This window comes from Pogoniulus pusillus, chromosome 27 (assembly GCF_015220805.1).
Source record: "Pogoniulus pusillus isolate bPogPus1 chromosome 27, bPogPus1.pri, whole genome shotgun sequence".
Taxonomy (NCBI): Eukaryota; Metazoa; Chordata; class Aves; order Piciformes; family Lybiidae; genus Pogoniulus; species Pogoniulus pusillus.
In genome coordinates, this window is record NC_087290.1 from 11,893,975 (window position 1) to 11,906,212 (window position 12,238).

The 12,238-nt window shown below is 42.2% G+C and overlaps 1 protein-coding gene across 15 annotated transcripts in view; it reads right to left on the bottom strand.

Moving 5' to 3' along the window:
* BCAS3 (BCAS3 microtubule associated cell migration factor) overlaps window positions 1-12,238 on the bottom strand; it is a 413,259-nt gene that overhangs the window by 394,756 nt on the left and 6,265 nt on the right. For all 15 annotated transcript variants that reach the window (XM_064166577.1, XM_064166584.1, XM_064166578.1 and 12 more), the window contains exons 4-6: window positions 12,059-12,131; window positions 9,934-10,040; window positions 1,991-2,072 (exon numbers count right to left, since the gene is read on the bottom strand). In XM_064166577.1, coding sequence (XP_064022647.1) covers window positions 1,991-2,072; window positions 9,934-10,040; window positions 12,059-12,131 — 262 coding nt within the window. The remainder of the gene's footprint in view (window positions 1-1,990; window positions 2,073-9,933; window positions 10,041-12,058; window positions 12,132-12,238) is intronic.

Sequence of the window (12,238 nt, forward strand, 5' to 3'; positions counted from 1 at the left end):
GCTTAATAGACTGAGAAATCAGAAAGCACTATTTTACCATCAGGAAAAAAACACAGAACTTAGAGCTTCTTCAGTTAACTTAGTTCATTTTCATTTCCATTTACACTTTTCTTTCTCCTCTTTTTCCCTCCAAGAGAGGAAGGAGCATAGGCATCCATTACTTAATGACACACATAATAGCCCAAACCCCATAGCTCACCAGGATTTATGCAGTGTTCCCATAAAGAGAATAAAAGGCACAACATGCTTGTAAAGTATTTTGCTCTAAGTTACTCAAACCTATTATAGAGTTCCAGAACCACACACGCTCATACTTTGTATATTCCTCTGCTCAGGAAATCAGTGAGACAGCATAAAATGCACCCATTAAACCTTTAACTGTCTTCATTTATGTTCTTTGAAACACTCTAAGTTATTGTAATTCACTAGCTTTGTAATAATTTAGATGATTATCTTTTAAGCTCTATTTTTTTGAGTTCCCTAATTAATTCATAATATAGTACTAAAATTTGCAGTCCAACATAATCCTCAAATCCCTTGGTGGTATTAGAAGTACATGCTTTTACTCCACAAAGATAATAAATGTTTCCAAATAGAATCATTAACATCTCAGGACTGAGCTTTGAGCACAGATATCCTTTTAAACAAAAAGGAAGCAGCTTCAAAGCTGCTTTTTGAAGAAGAAACTGGAGTAAAAGTAGTAAATAATCCTTGTAGAAACCTAGCTGCCACAACAAGCTCCTGGCAAAGCTGGCAGCTCGTGGCTTGGACAGATTCACTCTGATATGGGTCAAGAACTGACTGGAGGGCCAGGCCCAGAGAGTGGTGGTGAATGGTGCCACATCCACTTGGCAGCTGTCACTAGCTGTGTGCCCCAGGGATCAGTGCTGGGCCCAGTCCTGTTCAATATCTTTACTGATGATCTGGACCAGGGGATTGAGTCCAACATCAGTAAGTTTGCAGACGACACCAAGCTAGGAGCAGGTGTCAATCCGCTGGAGGGCAGAAGAGCCCTGCAGAGGGACCTGGACAAACTGGATGGGTGGGCAGAGGCCAATGGGATGACATTTAACAAGGCCAAGTGCAGAGTTCTATACTTTGGCCATAACAACTCCAAGCAGTGCTACAGGCTGGGGACAGAGTGGCAGAAAGGGACCTAGGGGTGCTGGCAAACAGCAGCTGAACATGAGCTAGCAGTGTGCCCAGGTGACCCAATAGCATTCTGACCTGTATCAGGAACAGTGTGGCCAGCAGGACAAGGAAGGCTACTCTTCCCCTGAACTGAGCACTGGTCAGGCCACACCTTGAGTGTGTGGAACCATGTCCAGTTCCAGAGAAGAGTAACAAAACTGGTGAGGGGTCTGGAGCACAGCCCTGTGAGGAGAGGCTGAGGGAACTGGGGTGGTGCAGCCTGGAGGAGGCTCAGGGCAGACCTCATTGCTGTCTACAGCCACCTGAAAGGAGGTTGTAGACAGATGGGGTTGCTCTCTTCTCCCAGGTAACCAGCAACAGAATAGGGACACAGAGTCTCAAGTTGTGCCAAAGAAGGTATAGGCTGGATGTTAGGAGGAAGCTCTTCATAGAGACAGTGATTGGCATTGGAATTGGCTGCCCAGGGAGGTGGAGTCACCGTCCCTGGAGGTGTTCAAGAAGAGACTAGATGAGGCACTTAGTGCCATGGTCTAGTTGATTGGCTAGGGCTGGGTGCTAGGTTGGACTGGATGAGCTTGGAGGTCTCTTCCAACCTGGTTGGTTCTACAATTCTGTTAGGAGGGTGACAGTTTAAAATTAAATGGAATTATCTATGTAGAATTATAGACTGGCTAAGGTTGAGTCCAAGTAGGTATATCAGATTATAGCAAGGATCTGGACAGAGATCCGTTAAAAACAGAGTTGTGGCATTATAGGATTGCTTTGGTTAAAAAAGGCCTTTAAAATCATCAAGTCACATCATTATGCTTAATTATGAACTGTTTCAACATATACTTACTGATTTGTGGGGCTGGTAAAATCCGTGCAGCTCGAACTGGACCGTGGCGGACAGAAAAGAGCTCCTGAGCTTCCCCACTGATCTGCAAAACACATGGATTGTGGACATGTCATGTAAATACATATACATGCTTATAAATGAGGAGTTTACAATATCAGAAGTGAACACAATTTGGAACAAGGCTCTTGTGAATCAAGAAGCACAGGGTCAGCTTTTTAAACTGCCACTTTATGGCTGTTCCCATTTCTTTCTGCACTTCAGCTCACACGTTCAAAAAGGTCTACAAGTCTCCTGTTGGAGCAACAAATCACCAAGTGCAGCACTTCAGACTTTTCACTTGCTTCCAGTCTTAACCTTGAGCCTCACTATTTATCATCACTGCTTTAGATAACCTGGGCAGTGATCACAGAACTGCTGCAGTTGGAAAAGACCTCCAAGATCATCAAGTGCAGCCTTCGGGCTCAGCCCACCCCACTGAGCACAAGCCTTTCGTAAGCTGACTCTGAGAATGCCACTTCCTACAAAGATAGCTCATCATTCTCTCCACTGGGACTAAGCACAGGACATAAACCAGACAATCATTAAGGTTGGAAGAGACCTTTAAAAGTCATAGAGTCCAACCATAGTCCAACTACCATGTCCACTAAACCATATCCTGAAGCATCACATCTACAGCTTTTTGAACACCTCCAGAGGTGGCAACTCCAGTACCTCCCTGAGCAGCCTGTTCCAACACCTCACTACTCTTTCAGAAAAGAAGTGTTTCCTAGTATTCAGTCTAAACCTCCCTTGGTTTCCCTTCTTGTGCCTGGAATAACATTCAAGCTCTACAATTGTGGGGAAATAACATTTTAGCTTTGTAGACAGCTGGCAGCTCCACGCTGGTATGAATCAACAGGCGCTGTTAACGATGCCATCAGAATTATTCCTGATGGACACAACAGTCTTAAAACTGTAATCAATATGAGAATGAATCCCTTAGTCTGCCCTGCTCTTATTTTATGAGGCAGATGTTCCAATCACAGCAGATTCTCCTCAGCATCATCTGGACACACAACAATGTGGTACTCCAGCTTGTGCAAAACAAGCTTCATTCTCCCTCAGGGACAACCAGAGGCCTCTGCTCTCAAGAGCTTGCAGAGCAGATTCTAACCAAGACAAGAGAAGGATGATCAGAAATCAACTCTGCAAAGCTCTGCAGATTGTTCTTAACAGTTCCTGAGTTTGGAGTGCAAAAAGATAAAAACATCTGCATCCAGAAAGGGCAGCTTGGAATAAAAAGGAAAGCATAGCCAAGGAGAAAACGAGAAAAATTAAATATTGAGAAAGCAATAAAAGGTGGAAAAAGATGAAGCCAGTAGCAAGTTTTCTATCCATCAGAACACACCAGCTCTATGAAAAGGAAAAGGAAGAAATGAAGAAGAAGAAAAATGTAAGGCTTTTGAGCTATTATTATTGGCAATTAAAGACTTTTTCCCCCAAATCATTAAAATGCTGTTTCGCATCTGTGATGGCTATGAATGAAAACAAGAGGGGAAAGACCCAGCATAACAAAAGTATGGAAGAAGTGACTCACATCAAAAAAAAACAACCCAAGTCAGCCACCTCCTACTTGAATCATGCCAGCACATCAGCTCAAACTCCAATCTACTTCAAATAAAGTTCAGAGTCCCAAAAGTATGATACACTAAGAAAGCCAAACCTTCTGAACTCAGTTTTAGCTCTTAAATATACTGAACTCCAGTTCAGCTGAGGGAGAGTAGATTTAGACTGGATCTTAGAAAAAGTTCTTCAGGATGAGGGTGGTGAGACTCCAGAACAGCCTACCCAGGGAGGCTGTGGCTGCCTCCTCCCTGGAGGTGTTCAAGGCCAGGCTGGATGATGCCTTGAGCAGCAGAGTCTAGCCAAGAGGTGTCCCTGCCCATGGTGGGGAGGTTGGATCAGATGAGCTCTGAGGTCCCTTCCAACCTGAGCCATTCTGTGATCAACTTAAAACACAAATGCTCAACCTACCACAGCTCCATAACACAACACTTTGTTAAAGCACTGCTTTAGAGTTGTGTGTCTTGAACTGTTGTACAGAAAGAGGAAACAATGGAAGGCAAAAGGGCTTTGTTGGATACCATGAATTAGTAACAGCTTGGTTGTTCCTCTGGTGTGCTAGGCAATGAAAAATGCCAGAGTTCAAAGATTTCCTTTGACTTCTAATTAATATTTTTTAAACACTGCCACTAGTAGAAGCTTCTTCCTTTTGCAGTCTTACAAAATTCTGAATTAGCTGTGGTTAGTGCTAATGTCCTTCATTTATGTATGTAAATATAACACTACTAGCACTGCTGAAGCCATATGGATCAGTTTTGACTGGAAGAACCATCTTCAGGCTGGAGAGGTTATGCAGGCTGATCTTCCTGCCAGTTCAGGCCTTATCCCACTCCTGAGACAGCCAACATGGACAGGGAATATTTTCTGTGAATGGGACACTTACTCCACTAGGAACTGAAGAGCCACAGAAGCCCAACCCATTGCTAAATGGCTCACAACTTTGTCACTGCCAGTTTGGGGGGAGATGTGGGCTGGCAAATGTAAGTAGAAGGCTCCACATCCCATTACCAGTCCCTTGAGCTCCACAGTCTCATAAGCATAGACAAAATATAAATAGACCTCATGAACTGAAAACAGAGCTCTAAATTCTTCAAAAAGCACCTGTGAAGAAACTAGGCTGTGGCTGCCATTTTGGATTTGATCCAGCTAAGTAGCAAGTCCCTGTGGCAGCTTTCAAAGCTCTTAAAAGTTTTTCTTTCCCATTCCAAGAGCCAAGAATATTTCCAAACAGGTTTCAAGAATTGAATATTGAGCTATAAAAGCAACTTCAGGTACTCGTTCTGTAAGAGAGTGAATCCAGAATGACAGCTCCAAGCTGGTCCAATAGAAGGTTTCAGCTTTCCTAGAGCCTGGTATCAAACCACAAGCCCCAGACCTACCTGGAAGGGCTGGAAGCAAAGAACCCAGCAATTCAAAACCCAGACCCCAGTGAAGCCTTCACTGCTCTTTCATTAATGACAGAAAGAGGAGGAAGAACTCCTCTCTCCTCCACTTAGACATCTTGAGCCAGCACTTACAATCTGACAGCCCAGAAATCTGGAGCGCCGGTTAATTTTTGATGACAGAGCTTTATTGTTTGGAGCATACCAGTTTGCACCCATTGAAAAAACAGAACAAAGGAAGTTTTGTTCACACTAAGGATAACTAACAGTTTCCAACCACGGAAAAATGGGTTTCACATGGTGAAAAAAAACCAAGAGAGTCAAATGTGCACCAAACGGAAACCAAATTGAGTCAAAACTCAATGCTTAAACTACTGCAAGGAAAACTGCTCCACATGAACAGAAGGGAAAACTTTTTCACTAAGAGGGTGACAGAGCCCTAGGGCAGGCTCCCTAGAGAGGCTGTGGAGTCTCTTTCTCTGGAGACATTCAAAACCTGCCTAGATGTGTTCCCATGTGACCTACCCTAGGCAGTCCTGCTCTGGCAGGGGGGTTGGACTCAATGATCATTGAGGTCCCTTCCAACCCCTAATATTCTGTGCTTGTTGACAGCAGCATTTGAAGAAGTGTTAAGGTCTGGAAAGGAGGAACGGCAGTGTGTGATGCCATCCTCATCCAATGAGTCCTCTGCATTCCTGAGGTCTCCATGGGGCAGTCATCTACCATCTGGGCTGCCACATCCCTCCAGCATGTGGCAGTGTCATCACACTACAACCTTTAAGTATTTCTGCTAAATATACATCTGTGCTGCTTATTAAAAGGTCCCTTTGGTAGTTCCTGCTTTAGTCAGCTCATCTTGATCATCCTTTTTTAAAACTTAAATAAAACCCATTAAATTAAGATGCTTTTTGTTCTTCTGAAACTCACAGCATACAATGAAAAAAAAACACCCCAAATTTATTTGCCACAACAGCAGCCAATCTGTACTTCTCTGAACAAGAACATCTAGAACAGATACTTGGAAACCATGTTAGGCACAAACCAGTTCCAATTATATCTGAAACATGAAACTGGGAGCAAAGGGAAAAAAGAAATTCCAAACAAAACAGAGAAGTACACTGCAGGATTATCACAGAGGAACTTCTAGTCACACTTCGGCATATTCCCAGATTTCTCCCCACTTAGTGAGGCATATTTTAAGAACACTTTTAACCTTCCCACCCTCATTTCAAAACAAAGATCAAAGAAAAGTCGTTTGGGTGAACACCTTCCACTTCTTATGCAATACAGATTTAGACCCTGCACTTCAGAACCCCAACAGCCAGCAGTCCAAACATCAGCTCAGCCCTTTGAAGCAGCCCTAATGGTATCTTCCATTTGCAAGTAACACTTCTGTAGTCAAAGATCTTACTCCAAGGAGATGTTAATGTGAAACCACTCAGACTGCAAAGAGACACACACACTCCTGGAGGCGGACTGCAGAGGTGTTTAGAAGTCAATGTAACACCATTACCGAGAGTGTCAGCTTAGAAGCTGTCATAAACACTTCATAATCACTCAGAAACAAATCGGACTGCCTGCAACACATTACTTTATTAAGTGCTGAATAGAGGTTCAATTGTAGGAATAAAAAGCACAATGCCACAGATAACAGCCATGCTGAGCAGATTTTCACATAAATGTCAAATCGTTGCCTTTTCAGATTGAAAGGGTTGGAAACTGTAGAGATCGAGGTTGTTTTTACTCTTAAGGGGAATAATGGGGCTTAATTACAAGCTGAATACTCAGCAAGATCCAGAAAAGGTTGTACAATACCAAGAGACACAAAAATAGTGTGGCCAGGTACACTCAAGTCAGTCACTTGACTGCCAGATTTTATTTTAGCCAGAGTAAGGAAGCAAAAAAACAAAACACCCCCAAACATACACTTTAAAAAAGGAGAGAGACGACATAGACAAAAAACCCCAGGTTGTTTCCTCCAAGTCTGTTAGCTACAAAAATCCTGCTCTTAAAAGACATTTAAAATTCCTGTTCAAAACAGGAATTGCCAAGAAAGGTTGGACCAGATGATCCTTGAGATCCCTTCCAACCTGGGCTGCTCTGAGTCAGAGACTCTCCAAGGTCATGTCACTAACAAAGGAACTGGTCCAACACTGGCCTTACACTAACACACATCAACAACTGCACAGGTCAGAGCTGCATCCCTCTGAATGTACTCACAAAATTCCACAGAACAGACAAATGAAGAGCTGACAAAATGATGCAATATCTCTACAACCAAGATGGATGGATGACAAAATATTTCCACATGGCATTTTCTCCAGTTCACTGGCTTGCCCCCCACCCATTAAAAGAACCTCTGCAAAACAATGAATGACACAAAAAGAAATTGTCCTGCAATTCCATTTTTCTTATTCTTCCCAAAGCATTCAATACTACAGAAATCTAGGGATTGTGGAGAAGTGAAACACATTGGGAGAAAAAAGATAACCTGGCTGTAGCATGCAGCTGAACAGGGAATATCAGGGATTTCATGGCTTATTCAGACACAGTGGGACAAAGACAAGGGAAAGAACAAACCTACCCACACACCCTAAGAAAACCCTTCTTTCCCAGGAGGAAACACAGTTAAAGTACCTTGCCCTAGTAGCAGTAAGCACACTTACTCCACACAAGCCAGGATAACCACAGTAGCCTAACTGATCACCTGTTAGGAACCTTTGTTTCCTGCAGGGTGCCATGGGGTATGAGCTTGCATACAGACAGCTCATGCAGAACAGGTTACACTGAGGTGTTCTGTTCACATAGGAAGAGAGACTCTTTCCTTGCTTTCATTCCTGCTTTCTTTATGCATTCAACATCCCATCTCACATTGCATTTCTCAAGGGCACCGATACAGAAAGCTGTGACAGACACACTCATTTGGACACAGAAAGTCACTTACGAGGAGGTACAGAACTCTCTCCTAACCAGCAAGTAGGGGCATGTTACACGGACGCTCATAGGGAGGCAAATCTGCAAGCTCTGCTAGACACAAAGCTCCTCTTATCACAGAGCAGCCAGCACAAGTCCCAACACAATGTGCTCCCATCCATTTGTCAGAAAACACAGGTTCACCTGGATAAGAACATCTCAGGAAGATAAAGGAAGGTGGTTTACCAACATTCTGTAGCTTAAGGCTATATGACTGCTCACAGGATCTTAACTAATTGATCAGCTACTGCAGCAGCTTCTGGTACTGCTGCAGCTGCCTGCCCTCTTTTAGCTCAGTGTCTTAGTGACACCTAATGTTTGCTTCCTGCAGTACACTGGGAAGAACAAAGCAAAACGCTTCTGGATGATTTGAGTAAACTGATTTGTACACCAAGAGAAAACTGATTACTCTACAAACCTAATTCTATGCTGCACACCCAGGCTTAGGATTCATAAAGATGATCCAAGAGCTGAAGCACCTCTGCTACGAGGACAGGCCGAGGGAGCTGGGGGTGTTCTGCTTAGAGAAGACTTGACTCCAAGGGGACCTTAGAGCTGCCTGAAGGGATCCAACTGGAAGGCTGCAGAGGGACTTTTCATGAAGGTGTTTAGGGACAGAACAAGGGGGAATAGTTTGAAGCTGAGGCAGAGCATGGTTAGACTGAAGCTGAGGAAGAAGTTCTCCAGGATGAAAGTGGCGAGACTCTGGAATAAGCTGCCCAGTGAGGTTGTGGCTGCCACCTCCCCGGGGGTGTTCAAGGCCAGACTGGACGATGGCAGGGAGGTTGGAGGAGATGATCTCTGAGATCCCTTCCAGTCTGAGACATTAAAGGATTCAAAGTCTTTCCAGGCTAAGGCAGATGTGAAACACAATCCAAATACATGTTTTGCTCCATTAAAACCATGAAAATTAGAACTAGACAGAGCTTCTCAGACTAGATTTCCTAGATTTGGACTAAAACGTTCCTAGGCTTTGGTTAAAGTCCCTACATTTTAATAGAAAGTCCCTAAATATTTAAATTTAGCCAAGTACATTCTGAGTCTCACTTCAGCAGCACTCAGCTCTCTTGTTCATTTCTGTGAAACTCCTTCAAATCAAGAGCTCAGCAGCTGTTTTTTTCATCTGCAGCTAGCACTGTGCAGTTCAGAGAGGGAAAGCAGTCTCCCACAGTCCAGTGAAACTCAGTTTTGGTGTGCAAATTACATTACTGCTATTACATTGTCTAAGCTACTGGTATATAAACAGGTCCTGCACAGCCAACTATAAAATAAGAACAAAATCACTCCACCATATTTCTAAAAACTCCATTTGTTTTCCCAAGGAAAAGAACTCCAGCCTCCCTACATTATTTTGAAGGACAAAGTGTTATAAGCAATTTTTTTTTTAAAGTTAAGAATTTTATGACCTACTGCATTAAACTTTATTCTGCAGTTTCAAGAAATTTGGGGGAAATTCCCCAAATGAAGACCATGTGCTCATAAACCACTCCAACACAAACTGCAGGGTGTGCGTATGACAGCACAAAATCAAACCCATATGGACACAAGAGCCTTTTAATAAAATTAAAATTGCAAATCATGTACATGACAAACATAGGATTGTAAAATACTATTCAGTTTGTCATATTTGCATTCATTCCTGGGGAAAACAATAATTTCTGTTCCTTTTTTCCTCACCCTTATTCCTTTCTGTAAGTTATAAGCTCTTCTGAGGTAGGAACTATTCCACACTGTCAAGCACTGCTCCTAATTCAGCTCTGAAAATGAACTTAAACCATTTGTAAAATCTGACTGAACATGAATTCAAGTCTTTGATCTATGCTGAGGATTAGTCTTACTATAAACAGATTACCTACAAACCATTGGATGCTGATAATAAATACTGCCTTTTAATTTCTCCTATTGAAGTGGAACAAGTGAAATACTCAAGTAATAAACGTTGCAAACAACAAAAGCCTCTGGCACAGAAGTGAACTCTATACTTACAGGTATGCTCCAGACTTGCATTCCATCACTGTATCCAATCATTAGCAGTAATGGTGGCTCATTCCCAGTGCTGTGGATTTCATGGAACTCCATATTCCTGGTTGTATCTAAATTGGGTTTAAATATCAAAGCCATAATTAACAGGTTAGGATCAACCACACTCGGGGTCAGTTATCCTGGAGAGGATTTTCTCAATGTTGCTGTGGTCATAAGGAAAAGCAAAAAGTGGTTTAAATTTTGGGGCTGAACAACATTGGGATATATTCCTTTAGGTAAACATAGTAGATTTGTTCAAGTTTCACAGAGAGGTTAGAATGCATTAAAATTTAAGATGTCAGAGAAAGGTTTTCTGGATTACAATGTGGGTTGCCATTGAAAACCTTCTGTAGTGATTAAAACAAAACAAACCTCCCCAAACAGAAAAATCTGCAAAGGACCAAGAAGAGAAACATTAACAGATACAAAAAAAAAATAAAAAAATCACAAATGCACAAACTGGGCAAAACTATTTCTAGAGACTTTGTAATTCCTCTTTACTTCAGCCTTACTAAAAGAAGAAAATCCCTAAGAAAAGTGCTACAGGACAATCATCAAAACCATGAAGCTTTTCTTGAGCAAACCCCTTTAAAATTACATTTTCAACGACAACAGCAGCTCACTGCAAGTATGTAAGCAAGAAGAGAAAGAGAGGAGATATTTAGGGTGGTGAAAGAGGGTGATGTACTCAGGCTGAATCAGATTAGGCTACACAGAAGTAAATTTAAAGAGAGTATGACTGATTCTGAAGAATACTCTAAAGAGTTTTTGCTATATAGTAGAAAAGACCCTGAAAAGGGAATGCCTGAGATTATTTTTAAGTAAACATAGGAGGAAAACAAGACACAAGCAAACCAACCTCAACTAGCCCTAAGCTGGATATAACACCGTGTAGAGGTTGACAGGTCTTTGCTAGCTCTAATAACAATGAATTTATTAAGTGCCAACCTCTAGGCCATTTCAGCAGCTGGAAAACATAGTCTTCCCCATTAACCTCTGGGAAAGGCTGAAAATTCCCCATCACAGCTCTGGCTATTATTGCTATTATTTCATCTGAGACCAAAATAAGCCTTTACCATAGAGCTCCAGACAGGAAAGTCAGCAGGTAAGAAAGAGCAATTTGCTGGAAGACTTAAATCCAATGTTGTCCAGAAGGCAGGTCCCTTAGCTCTCCAGCTATGACAAGGACACATTCCACATACCACAAGGCACTCCAAGATGTTCAATTAAGTCTTGAACTATCTCCTTTTCTGGAGACTTTCAAGGCCTATCTACATGTGTTCCTGTGTAACCTGAGCTAGACTGCATGGTCCTGCTCTGGCAGAGGGGTTGGACTTGACCTCTTTGGGTCCCTTCCAACCCCTGACATCCTGTGATCTGATAGCAAAGCAGCATTCAGCTCTCTCATTCAGTCCCTAATCTTCCTTAGTTACAAAAAAAAAAAAATCCTAGTAGAGGTAGCCAGGTAAAGCAGCTCAGATCCTAAGTGAGGGTCTACTTGGTGCTCTCAGCAAAAGCTTATCATGATGACTATTTTCTCTTAAAAAGGTTGGAGATCTGTTTTCTGTGCCAAATCAAGAGTCCTTGCTGATGATTTATGAAGATGTATGGGAGGTGACAAGTTACAGTTGAAGAGTATTTTGTGGCATTGCTCTGTTGTTTCTCTGGAAGACATCATGGAATCTCCTGCTCATTTTACCCAACTCTCATCATTCTACTCTGAATTTTACCACACCATTAAAAGTGCTTCTTGGACCTGCACAGGATTCAGTCAGGTAATTGGCTTTGCAATCAAACAGTAGAGGAAATCAACCTGGTTCTGTGTTTTCTTTTCACCTACCTTAAAGAAAAATATTTTTATTTGGCCCTCTTCCTAAGCAAGACTTAGCTTGCCTTTAGATGAAGTCAGAAGGCCTTGTTGTTCTGTTTGGTAGATACTGAACTCACTATCTCAGCTCTTCACACAGAATTTGGTCTAGAACAGGAGAGGAAATACTTATTTTTGAGCCTGCAATAGCTACTGACAAAGCTGCCTGAAGTTATTGTACATGGATGTCACAAGCACAATAGTGGGCAAATGAATTCATACCATTTAAATCTGCATTTTCAAATCTGACCCAGATGATCTTCTCCTTTTCTTCTGGGGGGGTACCACTATAGGCCTGGAATTAAAAAAAAACAACACAGCATAAGGGTTGAAATAAGAAACTTTAAGATCTCTTTCTCTCCCTCTGTAGACCACAAGAAGGCATGTAAGTTAAATAAGAAA